The following is a 23,573-nucleotide window of genomic DNA, read 5'->3' as shown; positions in this document are numbered from 1 at the left end:
CACCCAGCTGTACCAGGCTATTCTCCTTCTTGCTCAAAAATGAAAGTTGCTTTCATCACCATTAGGCATTTTTAACCCTTGTGTCCTGGTCTGAAGTGCATGGGAGTAGTGGGAGCACACATCCAGCCCCTTCTGGGGTTGGGTTTTACCAGCTTCCTCCAGAACATAGGGGCAGATGTCCCAGCTTCCCAGAGCATGTGGCACAGCAAAGGCACCAGGAAATACAAGTGCTTGCAGCAGCAACCCAGGGATGAGGAGAGATTTGAAACCAATATTACTGAAAGCAAGATTAATGGAGACTCTGGATTCATTGCAAACTCCTCGAGAAGCAGGAAAAGTATTAGGAGCACACTGGGACTTCATCAGAGCAGCCCCTTGCTGCGGTGTTTTGGATTTGCAACTAACAGTGTTGATAACACACGGGTGTTCGGGCTGTTGCTGAGCAGTGCTTGCACAATGTCAAGGCTTTCTCTTTTCCCCTCTGTGAGGTGGCCGTGGGTGGACAAGATGCTGGAGGGGGACAGCGTGTAGGAGGTGCTGAGCGCCTCGACATCACTGGGATTCTTCGTCTTCACTAATTACACCATCTTCATCTCTACCCACGAGTCTTCTCACTTTTGTGCTTCCTGTCACACAGAAGGGACAGGGACTGCGTGAGGCTGAGGGGCTGGGCAAGGTCAACCCACCACGAGGACCAAAGGTTCAGCCTAGAGCTGGATCTGCTGTCACTGCCAAGGTCTGGAATGCCCCTTATTGCAGTATCCGGCATTGAAAACATTTCTTCCATCCAGCCCAAGAACTATACACATTTATTATAGTCCATGTGACTAATATAGTCCAAAGAGAAGCTTCAGATAAAAAAAAAAACAATCTGTAAAATGCAATGGATAAAATTATCCAAACATTAATATTACAAAATACCAGCAAAACCACTGGTAGGGCTTCTGGAAACACAGAGGGCTTCCTAGAAAACCAGACCAACACTCAGTTTACAGAAAGCTACTGCTAACAGTGAGCAAGCCCATCTGTGTTGGCAGATTTCCAAGGAAACCCAAGCTCCCAAAACATCTTGGAGAGGAGTCCGTGAAGAAGTCAGACACTTCACTGTGCTACCGGTGGCCACTTCTTGGCTAAATCATCATGCATGGCTTCGGGGATCCACTGACGATAGGCTGCAAGCAAATCTGGAATGAGAGAAGGGAGCAATTACATGGCTGTGGAGTCAGGGACTGGAGTGGTTCTGCTGGAAAGACAAAGTCCTGCAGCATCACAGGCTGACAGCAAGAACCAGCCTTCCACCACTGCTGCAGCTTGGGGACCTGCTCGCAGATATAGAAGTGTCAAGTGTGGGAGAATGACTGTGAAAGCCATCACCGCATCGCTTCGCTGCTGCTTCCATGAAGAACTCTCACAATCTGTACCCTAAAACTGAACAAAATCCATTTTACCTGGAAGAACCTTTCCCTGCACCCACTGCCAGTACCATCAGAGTGTGATTTTTCAGAAGCACAAACCAAACACTTTAACTGTGGTTGGAACTACAGGGAAAAAATCATCTTAAAATACAAATAAATGTTGCTTTCTAAAGTACAAGCAACTCCAGTTCTTCACCAGAACCATGACACTTGGCATTGCTGATTCTGGTAAGAAAACAGCAAATATTTGGAGTTTATCAAGTGAAATCATCCATTTTTAGTTACAATTCAACAGTGTTGGTGGCACTACAAACCCTGCACTGATTATGACCAATAATTAAGCAAGCAGAACACTTACATTTAGGATTTTTCTTCCATGCAGCCAGTAAAGCATCATAATTATCACAGTTTTCTGCCACTAGAGCCTGCAGGAGGGCTTCTGTCCTGGGCTGAAGTCTACCAAAATAACACAGTGCATTACAACAAAGTTCATTAGCACAGTTCAGCGAAGTATTCCAGCATTCAGCTTACCTTTCTGAATTCATACTCCTAGTGGTTTTAAAGGGCTGAATATAGATGCAGAAACACAAAATTCACTAGAAATAAGTTTATTCCCCCTACTACAACTTCCTGTTGTTAAATAGAGCAGCAGGTTGCTCTTCTTGCTGGCAGCATGCAGCTGCATAGCACATGGGGGAGAAAAAGGTACCGACAGGTCCCATGCTGCACTCTGAACTGACTACACTAGGGAATAACTTTGCAATTGTAGGACCCTTGGATGAGATGAGTCACTTTGAAGAAAGCCTTTCCCAAGCTTTGCATCTCTCAGCCCCGTCACAACTCAGAGAAAGCTCATTTTTGTAAGGAAGAGAGCACACCAGGGGACATAAGGGAAACAATAGCTGACAGTTCTTTCGAGGCTCATAGTTCTGTAAATGTCATCAAGAAAAACATGGTCTGTTGGAAACATGTCTCTGGAAAGAGATAAACCCAATGTAATGGGCCAAAGCACAAAGAAAAGCAAGGAAAGCAGTCATGCCCATCAGTTTCTTACTGTGTGAGCAATCTATGTGCATGAAGCAGCCCGCAGAGGTCAGTGTGACCAGCAGGTTGTGTGTGCGCTTCCACACTGCCCTCACAACCACCCAGTTCTCTTAAGACATAGTTTTTCTTGGTAAGAAAACTCATTTTCCTCTCCTGCAGCTGCAGCCAAGATCCCTATCGAGGACACCCCTCCCAGCATTCATTTGCTTTCATTTTAAAGGAAGTTAAAAGTCTTTGGAGGAGCCAAGCTTAACAACTTACTTGGCCCATGTCTTCAGCATTATGAGGGGACTGGAAAGCAGACACTGGCTGTAAGATTTCAACTTCTTAATAACCTGGAAGATTCGTTGTAACAAGTACATAATGAACAAGGTAAATTAATTGTTCTGTGGAAACAACCGTTAATGAACTTGTACAACTACAGACATCCATCCCATATTCTCTATTACCATCTCTCTCCCGTCCATGCCACCATACAAATCTTGTCCTGACTGGCTTGCTAGATGACCCTTGGGCCTCAGAATGGACAAAGACATGAGCTATAGCTTTTTTCCTCTGAAAACCAGGACTTAAATTTGCGAGTCTCTTTCACCCAGATGATGATTTTCATGCTGCTTTATATTTTAAGGATATCTTCCCCATTCCACAACTGCACCGAACTCCTGCAGCCACCAGCAAGTTATGAGGAATGGGCATGCACACAAAGGGTTATCTCCAAAAACTGGGCTACTGATTACATCAAGGAAGCAGCTGGAACATCCTTACCTTCCCTTCAAGCAGGAACCTGGCAAAGTATTTGTAGCGATCGATACCTTCTGGGTAATCGACTTCCACAGCAGGGAGCTCCCAGCTGACTCGGTCTGGAAAGAAGGATCACACTGAGTCCCTTAAATGCTCAAAAAGGAGGGTCCATTGCCAAGGGAGACGTGCAACAAAGGTGCTTAAGAGAAGTTGGAAGACTACTGTCACCACCCAGCCAGCACTGCTCCCTCACAGGGGAGGCAGATGGGCACAAAATGTCCATACCAATGGGGAGATGCTGATATTTAGATGCTACAAATGCCATGGAGCTACTCAAACCATGGTTAAGCTCTCTGACCAGTCCAAACTGAGCTTGACCTTTCTGGTCTGCTGACAGTCTTGTTAAAAGCAGCATTACAATAACTGTGTATACTATATAGAACTACTGAATGACACAAAGCACTTACGAAAGACACTTGGTCTGTGACACCGAACTCGGCCTGTTTCAGGGCAGTAAGATGGAGGAGGATTTTCCAGAGGCTTCCCGAAGTGGCAGTATGGAGGCAACAGGGCTGGAATCCACTCAGGTTCAACTGCAGACACACCTTAGGAAGAGAAAACACACACCTGAATGCAGGCTTGCTGCCAAGGGCCACCACTCACTGAGTGAATACAGTGTATTGCAGAATCTCATCTCCACACATTCACTTGTATCTCATTTTTCAAGTCAACCCTTTATTGTTCTTGTTCAGACACCAGCAATAGGGAGCTATTGCTGACAGGGCTGGAGCAGGGCAGCTATTTCAGAAGCTGAGCTTTGCTCCAGCCAATTCTGCTGGACAAAGAATAAACCAGGCCAATTTATCCCCTGCTCCAGACCTAGAAAGCATAAAGATCCAAATCCCCAGAGGCACGACCACTGTGTAAGTCGAATGCTTCAAGGGAAACATTCTGCCTAAGGCACTCCTGAATTCCTCCCCACACCTGCAGAACAAGCAGGGACTGCAGCAGCCTCACCTTTCATATACAGCTTTGTAGTCTCAACAATTTCCTGATACACCACGAACTCTGGGAGTTCTTTGAAGAGGACTGAGCTTGGGTGGATGAACACGGGGTCTTCCAGCAGAGCAGTCTTTAAGAAAGCACAAGAAGATTGAAGCAGAGTAAGATGAGTTACTGGCAATCCAATCTCTTGATTGCATCCAATTTTAATCTCTCTTAGATGTACCTTTATATGGTTTCCTTAAGTGATGGAGGATTTTAATAACCCCATCATTTTCCACATCACCTTCTCAGGAGACATCAAGCACTTTGCGTGTCGGACTAATGCTAATTCTTGGCTCTATAACAATTCCTACCTGAGGACCGGGAAATTGCAACACTGGAAACATAGATTCCATGAGGAGCGGTTGCAGAAAGCCAGCACATGCAGCCCCATTGCTGTATCCAGCCATAAGCCCAGGAGAGTCTTTCTACCACACAGGGGAAGAGGAATTCAGTCAATTCAAGCTGTTTACCTTATAGGCATTTTTCCATTTGTCATCCAGGAGCTCTTCTGCCTGAACCCTTCGGGCAACATGATCCCCTAGCCCTGCCAGCACGATCTGTCTCAAGTAAGTTGCTTGAGCTTCTGTTGGAGGCTTCATTTTTGGATCAACAAAGAGACCAGCACCAGTGCAGACTGAATTCACTGTGGGGGAGGAAAAGAAGAGTTAAGACTCAATAGCAAACTAAAGGTTGCAACAAACAGCCCGTTGATTTGTCACCCCTTGAAAGAGAATAAACAAGGCAGCTCCTCTCAAACCCCCTTACCTGCTGTGGTCAGCTGCCCTCTCAAGCGCCGGGTTTCCAGCATGGCTTTGTATCGGAGCCCATTTTCTTCACAGAATTTCCGGGTGCATCCAGCATACTCACAGGCCCCCACTGCTCCTGAAGTGAAGTCAGCGGGAGAAATTACTTAGACAATCAGTTCTCCAAAGGAAACCAACTGTGGGACAGTGGTGTCATAGTCAACACATGCACATCGCAGTTCCCATTTGTCATTAGCCTGGGACACTGGCAGAATGCCCAGAGAACAGCCTAGAGTATGTACTGCTGGGCTCAGTCCTGCAGCCTGAGGCTGCCTTTGCTTGTATAAAGCTAAGAGGGAGGAGGACAGAACGGCAGTTAACAGTACAGGGAAATCACTGTCTGCAATACCTAACATCACCATCAGGTCTCCGAGCTTTTGCATGGGCCCCTGCCCAGCCCAGATCCTTTGCATCTGTAAAAACCTGGCTTTCTTCCCCTTCAGCTCCGCTGCCTCCTCCTCACTTACTGATGGCCTAAAAGAAACACAAAACAGCATAAATGAACATTGTGCTTAGGTGCAGAAGGGCTTCAACGTAAGAGAGACATCAGCTGTGACAAGTGATGTCAGGTGAACTCACTCACCTGTCTAACTCCTCAAAAAGCTCCCGCACAGTCATTGCAGACACTATGGTGATGGTGTAGGGCAAGCAGTCGTGCTGCCTGCTCAATGCCAGCATCTTTGCATAGCGGGGGGCAACAGGAAAAGTGGCCATTATTCTCCCCAGGGGACTAATAGGGCAACTCAGCTTTGCTGCCAGCTGCTGCTTCAGCCTGGGGGAGGAAGAGAAAAGTGATGTAATGTAGTGACTTCTGCATTAGAATGAGTTTGTGTTTCTGGTTTTAGAAGCCCCATTCATTTCATGTGTTTTCTCTGATTTTGTTACGTGCTGGTCCCAAAGGCTGGGGGAAAGATTCCTCTTCCTCATGCAGCTCCCACTTGCCCTGAATGGCACACTGCTAGCACAGTCTTTCTGTGCCCAAACACACCCAGGGACCAATAAAACACACAAAGGTAAACCTGAGTCTGTTAAAATGCTGCCAGTTTCTGCAAGCACATCCTCAAATGCATGGCTGGGATGGAAAACTGGTGGGAGGACAGCAGTGCCACTGACTTGATAGTGGAGTCTGTGCAGCAGCACTAAGAGGGAATTCGTGGGGGACCACACGTTACCTTCCTGTCATAGGGGGTTCCTTCAAGGCACCCAGGGCTATCAGCAACTCCTCAGCTGCTGCAAGTGCTTCTGTTGGAGGTGGTGTTGGGAACGGGAAGTTGATTACCTATGGACAGAGAGGGAAAAGACTTCTCAGTACATCACTGACACAGCTCCCACTGAGGAACAGAGTCTGAATGCAGTAAGAAGTCCTGGGAGGGAACAGAACCCTTCCCTCTGGATACACACCAAATAAAAACAGTTAGGATGCTTGCCAGGAGCAAGAGGAAAGGACATATAATGGGAGGAAATGCTTGGAACAAAAACATTAGGAAACAGGAATACCAGCGTCACCCTGAGCTGCCACTGACTCCAGGCACCGCCTAGGGTGGGCTGCTTTAAGGTCTAACAAGTATTGTGCTTTCTGAGAGGGCTCAAGTATCTCCAAAACACAACCCCTGTTTGGACAGGGCTTTTTTGCTACTAAAAATATAAGAAAGCTCTTATGACCTGGACAAACACATCTGTTAAGGCCTGGTAGAATTCATACAAGCTTCTATGATTCACACTACTAAAATCAAGTCCCAGCATCCTAATTTCTAAAGCAAGGCACAGCCTCAAGCGACGACGATAACAGACATTTTGTGACTCTGGCTCCAAGGGGCAGCCACTTTAATGAGCCCCGTAGTACAAAGCAAATTTACACCTCACCTTTTCTATATTTAATGCCTTCATTTGCAGAATCAAGTCTTCTACCGGTCGCTTTGTTATTTCCGGAGCGGAAAATTTCTCAAAGTCCATGAAGACTGCTGAGGAGTATAACCTAGTGAACCAGAAATGCTGCTTAGAGACTTAGAACAAATCTTATCTCAAAAGATATGCAAGGGATTTATAAAACAGGCAGCTGTGGGTGCTATTTAGATAACCACGTAATAATTTCCATCCTTGGGGCATACTGCATTATTCACAAAAAGGTGACTTGGCTTGGAGTGGGATCCATGCCGTTTTGGCCACCACAACGAGTTTTCAGCAAAAGAAAGGCCCCCAAGCAGCCAAACTGTCAAACCAACATCACCAGTGACAGTCCACGTTTGGCTTCACCTCTCCTATTTGAATGAAGAGCAGACAAAACCAACAGGTTTCAAGCACCACTAGGTCCTTGTGAAAGGGGTAGCAGAACGAGGGAAGCCATCCAATTCACATTGACACTCATTGGGCTGTTTGCTCCTCCTAACCCTCTCCCCAGCAGGCAGCTAACCTGTAACAGTGCCCTGGCTCCGTCCGGCCAGCCCGGCCCGCCCGCTGGTTGGCTGAAGCCTGAGATATCCAAGTGATTCTGAAAGATGAAACCCCAGTAATTTTGTCATAGAAACGCTTCTTGACCTTTCCACAATCAACCACGTATTTGATGCCTGGGATGGTAAGAGATGTTTCAGCCACGTTGGTGGCTACAACGCACAGTCTTGTGCCAGGAGGAGGAGGTCTGAATACCTAGAAGAAACAGATGGGCACGTGAAATGCACTGCCAACAACAGAAAGAGACAGGCAGTCAACCTGGATGGGTTGCAAAGGGATGATCAAGCATATGGCATTGCAGGTGAAACCCAAGAGCGAGACCAAAGACTTAACACTTTGCCTCCAGCTCTGGAGCGCTCTATCCAGCTCAGTTAACCCCTCAGAAACACCTACAGGGCCTCCAGGTGGTGCAGACACCAGTGTGGAGATGTATTTAGACATACTCCAAAGCCCAAGAGGAAATGTAAGAGTAACTGCCTGTTGGCAATGGGATCTAATTTGGACTCATTTTACCATGCTGCAGGACTGTCACTCTTTATCTCTCCCAACCTGCTGAACTGGCACATAAAGGAGATCCCAGCCCAAGCAAGGCCAGTTCCGATCCCATCCCAACTCACCACTGGGACATTCAAGTCTGCCCAATGATGGCAGTCCAAGATGCACACTGTAACTCACAAAGCGTATGTGACTTTAGACAACAGTCACACATATCTATAAGGATCATTTACTCATTATGACAACAAATTCTTACCTTTGCTTGTTTCTCTGGTGCTAGCAAAGAATAGAGTGGGAGCACATAGAGTGGAAGAGACGAATCAGATTTCTCATCTATGAAGAAACCAGTATTGTTAAGTACACAGTAAGTCAACAACTTCCAGGCTTAATCCCTACAATGTCTCCACAAACACCACTTCAGCTGAAACCAGTAAAATACTTGGTACAAAGCCGAAGCTGGAAAATCTTCATAGCTTTTCAATGACACAGGTCAGCAAAGGCCAACCAGCCTATGTTGCACATTCCACAGGTGATAGGAGATACGGAATTCTGATTTCAGTAAGTGCCAAACCTTCTTCCGAGTCTCCATCTCCTAAATCCAGGTCAATATCAGACCCTGCCATATCATCATCAGTTTCAGTGTCTCTGTCTTCATCTCCTTCGTCCACTGGTACAACAGAGTAATTGTCCAGATCAATTTTGGGGAGCACCTGAGAAAGAGAGGAAAGATGACCACGGAGCATTTTAAAAGGGGGACACAAACAGCACTTTTCATTGCTTTGAAAGCTGAGCACTTACTCCAAACATTTGTTGACCTGAAGGTGACAGAGGTATTGAGAGTTTTCATTTGTATTTTAAGGCTGAGGTTCCAATGTCAGTGGACAGTGTATCTAGAACATCAAGATCTCTGGCTAACAAAGCGCATGTAGGACTTGGGTGGAAGCCAACCCTTCATCCTTGACACCTTGACAGATGCATCAGTCGCTGGATAACAGCGAGATGAGGAGCAGCCCTGGAGCCAGCAAGTCTGGAACTCCCTCCATTAAAGTTTTAATGGTCAATACTCAACCAAAATCTCCTGCCTGCAATATCCAGGGCCACATTTTAGCACTCTGCTGCTCATAATGCAGCAGTGATCAGTGTCGGCAGCATTACTGGATTTCCTGAGGGGACATACGTAGGCTACAAGGCTCCGTGCAAGCCTAAAACAGCCTGGTGAGAAACACAGCTATGCAGTAGTGCTGTTTGGCAGGGAAATACCTGCTCCCTCCTGTCTCTGGGAGGAATTCTACCCAACACATTACCATGACTTTCTTCTGCTTCCTTGATTTCTTGAATTTTCTCATTTCTTCCACTGAGTCTTCTTTGTCATCATCTCCTCCTGCAAAACCAGTGGAACTACTGTTAGCTGAGCATGCTTTCCTCTCAGAATACACAGTGGCAAGAGTCCGGTCCCACTCCCATCTTTCTGGGGATGCAAAAAGTGTCACAGTGTGAAATAAGTGAATAGTCACATTGAAGGCAGAGGGTACAGGGATGGCACAAAAGGTTAACATCTTAATTCCATTTAGGAACCATACCGCAGCTGTATGCCTTGAGGTTTAGGACACGATTAGCTGAGCTATATTAGGATTTGACTTTCTAGTCATCTTGGGAAATTCCATTAGCCTGAAATAAAATAGCCACCAACAGGCAGCAGTGTTCCTGCTTTAATTCACAACCAACAGAGCAACTGAAGAAATCAGTGAATCCTGGAGCCTAACAGTCCTTTATTCTACAGCATTACCTGCAGTGTTGTTTTTCTGGAATGGAAAGGCTTTCCTTAGCCTTCTACAGAGAGAGTGTACTTCTGCCTGGCCTGTTAAAAACACCAAAATCCCACCTGCAAGAGAAGAGATCACTGTCAACCTCAACACAGGTATTTCACCTTGGAAAGCTTCAGATCTTGCTCTTGATAAGACAGGTTGAATATACTGCAAAGTAACATGGAGGAACAGGGTATTAGACTGCATCTGTCTTCTGCTGCTCCCTCGAGAAGCACATGAATGTAACCATGATTTAACTGAAAGGTAATTTTCACATGAAAAGCCTAGGTAAAAGAATACACCACTGTAGTTCCATGTCCAAGTTACAAAAACCCTCACCCCAAAACAAAACACAAACCCAACAAAAACAACCCAGAAAACTTTATAGACACGTGAAGTGTACAGTACTTGAGAGGTTCTCAGCAGTGACCTTACCTGAGGGCAACATCCGGTGGATTTTACACACCTTTCTGAAGCACTCCCCACTGTAGTCATCCAAGGGGGTTTTCTTGTTAAAATGAACAGTTACAGGGAATTGCCTTGCATCTACCTAGGGAGGGAATACAAGCAAAGGATTACTCGCTGTTGTAACCCCAGCACAACCATTACAGCATTCTCCGGAGAACTAGAAAAGCTCACCCTGTATTTCTGTCCAGCTCCTGAATTTGGTAATCTACAATACAACAGACCCACAGAAGTGACCACTGTTGTATACCCTAAACACTGCAAAACCAAGCCAGAAGCTATAACTGTTCTTTCAGATCAACTCAAATTGAGGTTTTCTTGTTCTGCTGAAGTGTTACGTACAGTTTTCAAGCTAATCAGATTCTGCTGGGGAAGTTTCCTGATAAAGGTGGGAAGAAAAACACTGAGTCCCCAAAGAAACAATGGTCTAAAGAAAATAACTATTTTCGAGTTGATATCTGAAAGACTTCAGGCCCAGCCGGAAAGATCAGACTGCCCCTAGTTTTTAACTGGCCTTATCAATGAAGCCCTCCCTTTATTTCAGCCACTGGGCTGATGGAGACCCCAGTGAGAAGGACAATACCTGAATAACAGGAGGTTTAACAGAAAACAGCTTCTTGTTATCAGTGAAATCTTCAACACGAAGGGTGGCTGACATGATGATCAGCTTCAGTGGCAGCCCTTTCTGCAGGGACACAAACATGTTACTCCGTGCCTGAAAGCATGCGGTGGGTAAACTACAGCACACACACACAGAGCTTTAAGTGGGGCTGGATACAAGTTCCTGCACCAAAGCACTCAAAGTCTAAGACAAAAAAGGCACCATGTCAAGCGACAGGACACACAGCTTCAAATGCAATGCATCTTAACATACATGAAACCCCGATGTTATGAGTGTTATTTCACGGTTTCCATCAGATTTCTATTAACTTCCTCACCACAGAATCCCTCCTCGCACAAAGCCTCTTCATGTCCAACATTCCCTTCCCCAGCACATATGTGTCCAATACAGAAGTACTGCTTCTCTTACCTTCTCCCGAAGAGGCACGATGCGAGACAAGAGGCCTATCAAGATGTCTGTGTACATACTCCTCTCATGAGCTTCATCAATAATAACAACTTTGTACTTTGAAAGCAGAAAGTCCTGAGAAGAGAGATCGATTTCACCACATGAAGCCTCTCTTCCAGCTGTACAAAATACTTTCCTTTTGATAAGCAGAAGGCAAGAACTTACCTTCTGAATTTCTTTCAGCAGCACACCATCTGTCATGAACTTGATTTGTGTTTCATCTGTAACATTGCCTTCATATCGGATTTGATATGAAACCACTCTATGAGGAAATACCAGGGTAGCCACAAGAAAAAGCATGGAGAGAAACAGAAAATTCAATGACCAATGTGCAAGATTTGAGTGTACGACATACACAGAGCATCTCAGCGTTACCTTCCTAGCAAGGTCTCAGCTTTCCTCCTCACCTGTTTGACAAGTTCATTTCCTTAGCGACTCGCTGGGACATGGACACTGCAGCCACACGTCGAGGCTCGGTGATCCCAATGGCACCATCTGAACTAAAAGGAGGAAGGAAAGAAAAGAAGGGGTTGTTTGGCTGCTTGCTTTAAAGAGAGGAAAACTCAGAAGATGACAACAGGATTTCTGCACGATTGCTCTAAATTAAGAAGCATCACTCAAGTCATTTATAGTTACAAGAAAAAAACAGAAAGGAAGCTTTGGGATCACCCTCCTATTTATTTTGGAAGTTTTTTCAACTTTTGGAAGTTTTTAAACAGGAAGTTTTTTCCCCAAATGCTGTCTCTCTAATTCCAGCTCACTGAACTCTGGTCTTCCTGGACATCCCTCTGGCAACAGGGCTCATTTCAGAAGACACTCAGGCTGGGGCAGCAGCAGCACAGAAGCTGGATGCACCTTGATGCAACTTGCAAGAAGCATTTTATGAGGTGCCCAAGCTTAGAGGTTTCAACGACTGCTTATGTGGGGAAGCTGTTGCAAGTCAGTCTAATTCCCTTCAGACTTTTTAGAAGCCCATTCAACACAGCCACTACCACTGCACAGACCAGGTTCAGTTCAGCCATATCAGAAGAAAAAAGAATCAAAATCAGAATTGAGCTCGCATATAAAAGAAGATCCATACCTGGCGTAGCCAGCTTCATAGAGAAACTGAGGGACTTGTGTGGTTTTACCGCTTCCCGTCTCTCCACAGATGATCACAATGGGATTCTCATTAATGGCTTCCATGATGACTTGCTCTTCAGCAAGAATCGGAAGCTTCAGTCTTGCTTCCTAAATAATATAAACCACAGGACTGGGAACTGTTACCTTCCTCTGATTCTAAAACCCACAAGAAGGAATTGTACAGGCTTTGTGGCTGGAAAAGCTCTAAACCAGTTAACACCACACCAGCAAGAACCAGAGCCATCAGAACAGCTTCCCAGAAAGCAGCTGGCAAGCCCTGCACTTCATCTGTGAACCTTCAGAGTCCCTTGAGTTTATTAATATAGCACTTCAAGGCAAAACTCTGTCTCACCTGCTCAGACACATGCAGCGCTCTTCCCTTTCCTACAGAACGCCCTACCTACACCAAACGGAACAAAATTATCCAGCCATGATACAGCGTAATGGAGAGCTGACAGTGACTTTACAAGATCTTCCAGTGAAGAACACTAAAAGCCTGCTAATGAATTCTACATTTAAAACTAGAGACAAACGCTTACATCCTAAAACAAAACTAGTTTTCCTCCTGCTAGATTAGACAGGCTTAAAGCTCAGATGAACATGTACAACCTGCCAGAATGAGCACCCTAACTGCACACTACTGCCACGCTGCATTAGCAAGAGACAGAAGACAGTGCTGCAGCATCTGCAGTGACCTAATCTGGTGGGAAGCTCTGTAACTTCCAACACCTCGCTGTTCACAGAGCCCTACCTGAATCTCAGGAGACCTGTCCACCGGAATGAAAACCGCAGGCTTGCAAGGCAGTTTGCTGGAGGCTGGCTGGTGAACCGGCACACTAGGACCAGCCGGCTGCTGGCTCATCTCTGCCACCTTCATGCCTTCCTCCGGCTTTTCAGCAGTGTTCAGATCACTGGCTGAGGGCTTCTCTATTCCTGGTTTGTGCTCTTCCTTCTCCTCGTCAGAGCTACTGGGCTCTTCCTCAGGCTCTGACTCTGAGCTGTGTCTTCTCTTGTATGCACCACTGACGCTCCTGATCTTTCCAGGTTCAACAGTGCTTGGCTCCTGCATTATCCTAGAACAAAACACCAACACGAGCTACGTTTCAGCCAAACTTCTCCAGGACCTCAAGCAGGGCATGTCTTCGACACAAACCAGACAAGGCACATCATCAAAAGTCACTGCCTGAGCCTCAACCCACATTTCACTCAACAGGCAAAACTTCTACACCTCGGGTGCAGCGCAGCACATGAAGACATTACCCTGAGAGGAGAACCCCGTCCTCCAAGGATCCCTACTCCTGAGTTTCTCGCAGCTCTGCTAGGCAAAGCCTTGGCTGACCCAACAGCTGGATTCACATCTAAGCATGCTTTATACTGACATTTATTCATTTCTTCAGAAGACATCTCTGTAGTTTAATTTATTTCAACTTCTGCCAAAATGCAGCTCTTGCTAAATCCAGTAACTAAGCGCTGCAGCACTCAATACTTTCCAATACAACAAAAAAGTTTATCCACCAGTTAGGTAGTTTAGCCTCATTTATAAGAGTACGGAGATGTAATTGCTACCCAGCTCATCCCTTATGAAAGGGAAGACCAAGTTAAAAGGATGACAATCAATAGCAACCATATTACCAGATAAACACAGAAAATTGTCTAACTCCATCCCTTTTGAAGAACCTGTGTGCAGCAAGGAAATAAACCCAGCAAAAAAGGAAAGGTAAGAAGGTTGCAAAGTTTTCAACCACAGCAATAAGCAAGAATGGCTCTTTCCAAAGAACACTTTACCTTTTGGTCTGATACATGCGCTTCCCAGTACCCAGTCTGGAAGTAGTGAACAGCAGTTTCATTTCTGCCTCAGAAGCTTGGACCTCATTCAGCTTGCTCAGCAACTCAGCTCGCTATTTGGGGAAAAAACAATCAAAATCAGTGCTTATTTTCACCAAAAAATTATTTCCAGATCTGTGCTTGAGTTTTAAAGGCTCTGCTCTGGCAAACCTCACTGTGAGGTTGTACAGGTATTTCTGTTGCTACATGGTCAGTCCTCCCTGATGAGGATTTCAGTCCTGCACTGGAAACACAGGCTTGACCCTTCACCACTGCAGTGAACAGCTCAGCTGCACCCTTCAAACAGCAGCAAAGAAAACGGACTTGGACTAAAATGCTGGAGCACGGGCAGGAGCAGTGGAAGGCTCCCTTGAACTCCCTCACATGGGACGCAGTGCTGGCAGGAGCTGGCTGCAGTCTTAAACCACCTCCAAAAGCAGAGTTTGTTTGTTAAAGCCATTTTTCAGATGCTAAAACAAACAGGAATTTTCCCTGGAAAGCTTTTGCAAAGACAGACAAGCTCTGTCTGCATAAAGGAAATATACTAGAGCTGGAGAGACACATCTCAGAAGCACCAGAAGAGCTAAGGGTGCATCAAGCTTTGCATTTTGCAACAGAACAAAGCTTCTCATGCAACCTGTTTCACAGAATGCTTTTAAAGTACAACTTCATTTACCCTGCTAGCGATGTACTTCATAACACTTGTCTATTTGGTCAGGGTCAAAGAGAGAAGGGGAACCAGGACCCAGAAATGAGGTATTCCTGGAACATGTGAACCACTGAGAGGGAGGCGAATCCCCATTACAGTTCATGGAATCGTACCATAGAATCCCAGATGGGTTTGGGTTGGAAGGGAACTTAAAGCTCATCCGGTTCCAATCTCCTGTCATGGGCAGAGACACCCTCCACTGGAGCAGCTTGCTCCAAACCTGCCCTCAAAAGTCCATGGCTGGTGCCATGTCTTCGCCAAAACACCCAGGAAATGAATGGCTGACACTTGTAACTCCTGAGCTTCAGCCCCTGCATGTCCTTGAGGCACCTCTGATAGTTCACGTCCCAGAAAGCTCTTGCTGGCACTGCAGAGCGGTCACCCCACCTCTGGCTTTTCACACCAGCCCTGCAATCACATCACATACGCCATACTGTCACTGCCAGTGTCACAGCACAAGGGAAACCTCCAGAGCTGCTCACTGACATGGACCATTTCCACATACTATCACCTGGCCAGAGGGCACAAAGCTGGAGTCCCCCGCAAGCAGCACCGTACCTGTTTCTTCTTTTCTTTCTGCTCTAAAATTTTCTGCAGGTGTTTCTTCTGTTTCTTGCTCAGGGGCTTCTTCTGCTGTTGCACAACACTGGCCTCTTTTTTCTTCTTTGCTTTCTTTGCTGGCAGGACCAGGGCGTTGCTTTCATCGATTCCCTTCAGCGTTACTTCATCTGAAAACACACATTCGATCACCCACTGGTGCCAGGCGAGTTATTTGCAGCACAACAGGCTTACCGCAAACCAGGCCAGATGTAGCACTTTGAAACAAACACCACCCTCACCCCCAGCCAAAAATAAAGCCCTTCTCAACAGTAAGGGTAGAAAGCCCGTAAAAGGGAGCCTCTAGTTCTCCTCTTAGGTGCTTCCTGAAGTCGTGAGGGTAATTTTCATTGGCACACGCAACAGTACTACAAAACTTTTGCCTTTTTGCCCACAGGCAGAGCACCTGGGACGTGAGTGTCTCGGGGCGCCAGAAGTAATTTTTAATACTAAAACCTTCTGTTGTTAACGTCTGCATGATGTCAGCGGTATAACGAATGTGGGGCTTTACAAGCGGTATCTGAGAACGCAAACGCTAAACCCAAGAGTATTCTTAATCGCTCTGACGACGACTTGCTGAGATGCAGGAGCCGCTTCAGTAGAGCTACAGGGCCCCGCACGAGGCTCTGAACTCCCTTCCCGCAGCACACCAGCACTGCCGCGCAGACACGACGCTAACTCTCATCTCAGCCCAGCGCCGCTCGCAGCCCCGGCCCGCAGTAACGGACGCAGCGCGCAGGCCGCGGGGCGCCGGGCCGGGCTCCACCGCACCTCCCAGCTCCAGCGGCGGCTCCGGCGGCCCGGCGGCGGGCGGGGGCTGCGCCGTGCCCGGCTGCGCCCGCGCCTTCCAGTTGTGCCGGCGGCGCGCCCGGCCCATGGCGGCGGCGGCGGCTCCGGCGCCACACGTGCGGGCCAGCGGCGCTCCTTCCGCCGTCAGGCGCCGTCCCGCGAGAAAGGGCCGCGGCGCCGTGCGCAGGCGCAATGCGGTAGCTCGGCCCTGACGGGCGTGCTCCGGGTCCTCCCGCCCGCCCGCCGAGCCCATCCCCGCTGCCTCCCAACCGAGCGTGCATCAGGTCGCGCTCCGGAGCGTCCCCCGCATGAGCCGGCAGAACGGAGCCAAGCGAAGCTGTGAAGGGCAGTCAGAGCTCAGTGCAACGTCCCGGTACAGCTTTATTGTCAGCTTTGTCACAACAGCACGGCCGGTCACTGAAACTGGCCTACAGATAGGCAACTACACAGCACATGGACTGGGCACCCAGAGAAGTCAGCAGTAAAGGTAGGTATAGCTCCGTAAAAAAATCAGTCCCGCAGACTTCTAACTACGTAGTATTATCAGTGGAAGCCAGTGTTTCCCTATGGATCATATGTCAAAAGTCTACATGCACCATCTCTTCAGACCAAATTAGTTTGTACATAACCACAACCATACAAACTCAAACGTGATTAATCTTGACATCCCAAACGGAATCACAAACATCAGTGCGGATAACGACTGCGACCACAGCAAATACCGCTTGTGGGAGAAAGGAAAAGATCAGTTTTGAAATGTGCTGTTATCACAGTCCGATGGAGTTACCCAAAGTTTAAAATACATGCGGATACAATAAAATCTTTTATTTTCCAACCCAGACAAAGAGAACTTAACGGTCATTTACATCATTAGCTGCCAAATACAGATCAGTACGTGAGGCAAATCACACTTATAAACTTCTACACCATCAAAGAGCTAGGATTGATACTGGTCTATTTTCCACACTAACGATGCAACAAGTCTTAAAAAGCAAATCACAATTTGCAGGACGCGCTACTGAAGTACAGCACTGAGTTACACCAGGTTTACACATTGCACTCTGACACCCAAAACCACTTTGAGAAGCGTTACATTCCGCGCACGGCACATCAGCTATCGCGAGGCGAGGTGCGTACTTCCAAAGAAACTGCGATGGGCATTAAGTCTGGTGAAAATGAATGTGTTGAAAATATTACAGCAATTTCAAATATTAGGTCTTAAAAGTACACTGTTTAACACATGAAAGATCCTACCGGAATGTCTGATACCAGACAGCCTGGAGCCCATCTGAAACAGGTACACCAGTGATGTTTGTTCAAGCAGACACTGCAAACAGGAGGTCAATATCGGAACCATTTTGGCAGAGCTGCCCTGGGCACTGTGGCCAAACAGGGTTCTCCCCATGGCCACCTGAGCCTCCCCACCACAGCCTGCACCAGGGAGCGCAGTGATGCTGCTACCTGCCCCTGGTTAGGCTGCCAGTGCCCAGGGCAAAGGCCTGGAGCTCCAAAATCGGGGGGGTTATCCCCATTTCTATCACTGACTCTGGTGGGTTGGTCCAATTCTGCATCTCTGTTTACCCACAGGTGACCAGGCACATCTCATGTCACTAGCAGCCTGCTGTCACCAGGCCGAGCTCTAAAACCAGAGCAGAACCTCGATGGATAAACTAGACAGCTTGGGATGGAAAATACTTGTAAAAGGTATTTACAAAAGTTGAAAGAGATTAAATACAATGCCACATTCATGTCCTGAAAGCGCTTTCACTACAGTGCATGTTTAAAAATACAGAGCTTTTTTAAAGTACATATATCGAAGATTAGATTGTGCTTTAACAAAAAAATTCATTACTTCTGAATTTGACTAACAAGAAAACTGAGTGCTGGGAAAAATACTGATTCAAAACACCCAATTTTATATATTCTGCTTTTCACATAACATTTTGCTATACATGGGATGCAGGTAAATATAAAAATACCTTTTTATTCAAGCAGCAGGGTGATCAAAATGAACAGTATTAATATAAGAGGGCTGGTTTTACAAAACTAAGGTGATTAGAGCGAGATAGGGAGAAACTATAATCCAAATTAACTGTTAGACGGTATTCTAAAAGAAATCTTTACCATAGACAACTCTTGATATAGAAACAAGTCAGTATTTGGAACTTTAACATTAAATATAGATTATGTAAAATACAATCTACACCAAACTGACTCACGTTCAGAGTCCTGAGGAAGCCGGTGGAGCCTCTCACATGAATGAGCTTTGGTCCTCAGGCCTCAAAACACCTGAAGACCTGACAAAGCTCTGCCAGTGGATTCCGAACTTCCAGGTTGGTGTTTCAGCCAAGTCCTCCATGCTTAGAGCAGGGAGGAGTGAGCTTATAGGGAAGACTCTGTAACACTATGGAAAATGAGCTATAAAAAGGATTATACTGTAATTGCCATTTTCAGCTTTGCCAAGCAGACTGTTTGTGGCTGCAGTACTTATCTGTTCACAGAAAGGTTTTACATTATGAAAAGCAGTTACTTCACAACTCTAAATGTGCATGTCTTGAAAAAAAAAAAAAAAAAGGGGGAGCAGGGGGGATTTATAGAGGAAATAAGAAATTAAAATGTATTACAACAGTGCCGACTGCATATGAACTTCAACCGTGTTGAACTGAAGTGATCACAGTTTGGAGTAAAGGCCATTAACATGGATTTGAAAATAATCCCTCACATAAATGTCACACAGAGCCCAAATGAGATTAGGCAAGTAACACGTTTTAACAGCATTAAACTTCGGCAGAAAGAGAAAAATAAACTCCCCCCACAGCTACATTCAGTGAAGCGTCACATCCAACAAAAGCTCTACCCAGCGAAGCAAGAAGCTGAAGCCCAAGAGCAGAGCTGGAGCCGGCGCTCACGGGCGAAGCAGCACCTCCTGGTATTTGCTCCCCTTGCTTGTCAGCCAGGCCCTACCACAGGCCAGATTTTGTTGCGTTTTTTCCTTTACTTGGTCATTTAGACATTATGGAATACATAGTTCTTCAGCTGTGGTCCATTTGACCCCCCATGATGCTGATACTGTGCTCATCACCACGGTTTAGCTGCTATCCCTCCCTCCCCTCATCTATACCCTCAGACGCCACACGCGTTACACCACGTTCTGGCCTCTCTTCCCTGAGGTTACCTTTGTTTCAATGCATTTCAGCACACCTTACACAGGCAGTGGCAGTCTGCCAAGCCACTTAACTCTAAGGTTACAAATACACAGAATCCTTCAAAGTAAAATTGCTTCAAAGCTCCTGCACCCCTTCGAAACACAACCGTTTAATACACCCTTCTCATACGGTGACTCACATTCCCCAGAAGAGTGAGGACACAGACTTCAAGCAAAAAGCTCCTATAAAACTATTACAACTTTAGAAAAAAATCCAGATCTTCCTGAAGATAATTTATTGCCGCTTATTGGTCCTGAGAAAGCTTTAAGCAACAATACATTTGCAAGTGGTTTCACTGCTGCCTTTTTTGAGAAAGTACGTGGGTCCTGAGGCTAAAAATCATGGTTTACTCTATGCTTGGAAAAATGCTTCACAATTTGCCACGCTACATCTCCTCCCTTTGTGTCAAGAGCTTTCCTTTCAGACACCAAATTAAAGTTCTCCAGATGAAATGCAATGAAATAATGCCACACGTGCGCTTCTCAACTCCTCCTGTGGGACTGACACTAAAGAGCTTCGAATCTATGAAATCTTCCTTCTCCCTCATTCCCCACCTCCTATTAAAAGCCACGGTGTGAATTTTTTGGCCTGGATACCAGAAAATTCCTCATCTGATACTCTATGAAAGGCAACTTCAAGGCAATGAAATAAGCCAAGAATAAAACAAACACACTCACAAGTCTGGAAGAAAAAGAAATGTGGACCCACAGCAGTTACTTCTCAATGGAAGTGTTTGGTAGCTTATTTTTTTTTGTTCTTTTTAACTTTTAAAGTGTCAAATTTGCATATGTTTTAGCTCAATTTCAATATTTGAAAGACTACTCAATTTGCTTTTATAAAAACTTTACAAAAGATGTTTTTAAATGCTTGTAAAAGTAAGCGTTTATCTACTGAGAAAATTCGAGTACTGGATAAAACTCTGAATATACAGCTGAAGTTCTTAAACGTGGTTTTTTTCCTACAAGTATAATGGCTGAGTGTATAATCTAGATAAATTAGTCTCACACATGATGAAAAGTTATAACTTTTGCACACTTTTTACCATGTGATGCTTTGTTGCTTTGTAACTTCAAATGAGACAGTGCTTAGGAATTTTCTAGAGCTGGTGTACAGTGGTCTATAGGGGCTGGTTCATTGGTTACTGCCTCTGTCCAGGTTCTCAATCAGACGAGAAAGACGAATGTTCAGAAGTCTGATCTGACTGTCGAGGTGGTCCATCTTCTCCTCGAGGCTGCTGTTGCTGTTTCTTCTCCAGTAAAATCCAACTGGCCCCGTCATGAAGTAGACTGCTACAACAAAGCAGAGAGGCAGGACGGCGTGTTCCGGGTCACCTTCATACTTCTGGAGGATGTACACACACGAGAGAGTGAAAAGGGCAACCCTCGCAATCCAGAAGAAACGACCAAACAGCATGTGCAGGAGATAGAAGAAGAATCCAAGGAAGAGAGATAAAAACCAATAGGCGAGTAAAATGGCACCAATCAGTAGAAGAGCGCGGGTTGGGCTGTTGGCAATTGCTGCTGGGCTGAAATAATGAGTCAGGTTGGAGGCTGAAAAACAAAGGGAAAGTCACAGAGTATTAATGAGAACATGCCAAACAGAAATGGTAAAAATGCAACCCAGCGTCCAAGGGTCATGCAGTGGGGTCACAGCTCTGACTTTTCTAAAGGAAGGGATAAAGCTACTTCATCCTTTTCTGGATGGACCTTCTTCAAATCCCTGGCTCAGCTCCAGTGATGCAGTTGAATTAATTCCTTTAAAGTAAAGGTTCTTTAAAGACAAACTACTGCAGGGCCTAAGGTCAAAGCTCATACTGAGGCTAAAGGTCCTCTTTGTTAAAGTTATATTCTAAGGCTCTCAATTGTATCTTTCCTTCTTCTAGTCCTCCTTTATCTTCACACATTGCTCCTGGCTGCATGCATCTATGTAGTGATGATACAAAGAAACCACCCATGACTTGTAATGCCCTTTATAGACATGTACAGAAACAGAATGACTAGTTTTAGACCTCTTGTTTGAAGGTACTAATAGCAAAATCAAAGGCAACCGAAGCAGATAGATAGCACTGAGGGATGCTTAATGCAGCATGATAAAATGTTCTTGTCAACACTGGTTCAGGCTGATAGAGCTCAAGAGTTAACAGGCATTACACTTACCATCAATTCCAAGAACATCTAACAAATCAGTCCATATTCTCCAGAATGTGTCCATTAATACATCCACCCCATTGACAAACCTCTCTGTCAGCCTTGAGAAAAACTGAGAAATAAAATTGAAAATTAAAAAAATGAAAATTCTCAGTTCCTTAAACATGCTTCCACTTCGAGACTTACTATTAGGAGAACTGTAACTCACTAAACAAGAATTACAGGCTATTTTGAAGTCCCCAAGGAAAAAGAATGCTTTTTAACTTTGAGAATCATAAATGTACTTATTACAATTGTCCTTATCCTGGGTATTTTGCCATGTAAATATATATAATAACAGGATTTTAAAAGGCACTTTATTAGCTTTACCATTGTTCTGAAGTTTAAAGAAAACACTATTACTAGCAACAGACATTGGTAAAGCAAACCAGAGAATTATCAAGCATCTGAGAAATGTCCCGGGTATTTCACACAAATGTCTCAAGTGCATTTACAGGTCAATTTAACAGTATTTAATATTTCTTGCTGAGGCAAGCAGGGCCAGAGGAAGGCAGAGGTCTGTCTGCCCGCATGCCTGATTCCCTGCAAGTTCCTCTGTGGCCCTACACGCACAGGATGCTCTGCTGATGCAGACACACCATATTTCAATTGCAGGGCTCCTCAGCGACAGCGCTCTGCCCTGGCCGTCTCTCCCACCTGAATTAGCCTTTATTTAGAGATTTATTACATTAATATCTCTTGCATTTCTTTTCTCCGCATCATGCCTCGCCTCCCGTTTTCATTCGTTCCAGCCGTTGGGCCGCCTCAGCCCGGGCTCGCACAGGAGGCGAAGCCGGTCCATGCCGACTACCGGCCAACGGCGGGGCTCTGCCTCACAGCCCCGGGGACCAGCGGCGTGAGGAGAGAGCGCGAAGGGAAAGAAAGCGAAAGGTTTACGGGGAGGAAGCGGGCCGGAGCCTCACCTTCTGCAGGGCCCGCACGTTGTCCTCGCCGAAGAGGCCGCTGACGCCCTGGTAGAGGCCGCTGGCGGCGCGGCGGAAGCTGTTTTGCTTGTCGGCGCCGCGGCTCCGCGCTGCCCAAGCGCCGGGTCCCGCCGTGCAGCCCAGCAGCAAAGCGAGGAGCAGCAGCAGCGCCGGCAGCCTCCTCGCCGCCATGGCCGCCCGCGCTGCGCCCCGCGCCCGGCAACGCCGCGATTGTAGCGCCGCCTAGAGGCCGCGCCACAAACCCCGCGGGTGCACCGCCCCCTGCCCGCAGCCCCCTCCCCTTAAAGCGATGGAGTTACTAAGATCACAACGTGAGCATTTCGGCTGAAACGGAACATCCGAAGGTTTTATTTGCACCCATGCCCCCCGAGACAAACCGGTCTGCTCAAGTCTATGGCTGCGTCCAGCCTCAGAGCGGCTTGCACCTGGAGTGAGCTTGTCCCGGTCTCAAACCAGTCCCAGTAGTTAACCTCTGCCAGTGTTTGACCTGGGGCAGCATCGAGCCTGTTCCACGCTCATTTTTGTACTTAATAATCCACTTGGCCAAAATGTTCTTTCCCTACTATGTAACCAGGATTTCCCACGCCTCAGCTTAGGGCTGTTGCCTCTCCTGCTGTCAACATGCACCTTCCAGAAGGTTCTGGCTCTGTTTTCTGCTCGGGTAAGTGTAGGCAGGAATATGCCCTTTCCAAGCACTCTTAGGCACGCTGTGCTTCAGCTCCCAGTCCTGTATCAACATCCACCTTGCAGCCTACACTTGGGCATGCTGCTCCGGATGGATCTTGGAAAGGCCAGACCGAGGGGAAGGATCACATCCCTCGATGTGCGGGCTCTTACTAACACAGCCCAGGGTGCTGCTGGGCC

General features: G+C 46.4%; 2 protein-coding genes across 2 annotated transcripts; both read right to left on the bottom strand.

Moving 5' to 3' along the window:
* Positions 1-792: 792 nt before the first annotated feature.
* DHX37 (DEAH-box helicase 37) lies at positions 793-16,461 on the bottom strand. Its single transcript, XM_065693162.1, has 27 exons — positions 16,356-16,461; positions 15,546-15,715; positions 14,240-14,352; positions 13,206-13,527; positions 12,414-12,562; positions 11,740-11,832; positions 11,498-11,594; positions 11,294-11,407; positions 10,847-10,948; positions 10,234-10,348; positions 9,780-9,875; positions 9,298-9,374; positions 8,565-8,703; positions 8,250-8,326; positions 7,461-7,693; positions 6,914-7,025; positions 6,223-6,329; positions 5,634-5,822; positions 5,400-5,524; positions 5,013-5,129; positions 4,718-4,890; positions 4,218-4,332; positions 3,668-3,805; positions 3,225-3,319; positions 2,721-2,794; positions 1,774-1,871; positions 793-1,184 (listed from the first exon to the last, which is right to left on the bottom strand). The coding sequence occupies exons 1-27, from the start codon at positions 16,459-16,461 to the stop codon at positions 1,102-1,104; spliced, it is 3,429 nt and encodes a 1,142-aa protein (XP_065549234.1). The 3' UTR covers positions 793-1,101.
* A 722-nt stretch (positions 16,462-17,183) lies between these two features.
* On the bottom strand, positions 17,184-22,930 carry BRI3BP (BRI3 binding protein). Its single transcript, XM_065693163.1, has 3 exons — positions 22,689-22,930; positions 21,736-21,838; positions 17,184-21,129 (listed from the first exon to the last, which is right to left on the bottom strand). Exons 1-3 carry the CDS (start codon positions 22,878-22,880, stop codon positions 20,711-20,713), a joined length of 714 nt encoding a protein of 237 aa, XP_065549235.1. The 5' UTR covers positions 22,881-22,930; the 3' UTR covers positions 17,184-20,710.
* Between the last annotated feature and the right edge of the window lie 643 nt (positions 22,931-23,573).

The sequence above is a fragment of the Lathamus discolor genome, chromosome 12, assembly GCF_037157495.1.
Source record: "Lathamus discolor isolate bLatDis1 chromosome 12, bLatDis1.hap1, whole genome shotgun sequence".
Lineage (NCBI taxonomy): Eukaryota > Metazoa > Chordata > Aves > Psittaciformes > Psittacidae > Lathamus > Lathamus discolor.
The sequence above is the reverse complement of the archived record's forward strand: the minus strand, read 5'-3'. Positions and strand labels throughout refer to the sequence as shown.

Excerpts from the sequence above, each read along its gene's own strand:
- DHX37 (XM_065693162.1), bottom strand. The coding sequence starts at position 16,461 with ATGGGCCGGGCGCGCCGCCGGCACAACTGGAAGGCGCGGGCGCAGCCG. Across the intron at positions 9,375-9,779 it reads CCAGAAAAACAACACTGCAG|GAGGAGATGATGACAAAGAA; the intron begins GTAATGCTGTAG and ends CTGGTTTTGCAG. Across the intron at positions 3,806-4,217 it reads TACAAAGCTGTATATGAAAG|GTGTGTCTGCAGTTGAACCT; the intron begins GTGAGGCTGCTG and ends TCTCTTCCTAAG.
- BRI3BP (XM_065693163.1), bottom strand. The coding sequence starts at position 22,880 with ATGGCGGCGAGGAGGCTGCCGGCGCTGCTGCTGCTCCTCGCTTTGCTG. Across the intron at positions 21,839-22,688 it reads ACGTGCGGGCCCTGCAGAAG|TTTTTCTCAAGGCTGACAGA; the intron begins GTGAGGCTCCGG and ends TTTATTTCTCAG. Across the intron at positions 21,130-21,735 it reads AGATGTTCTTGGAATTGATG|CCTCCAACCTGACTCATTAT; the intron begins GTAAGTGTAATG and ends TTTGTTTTTCAG.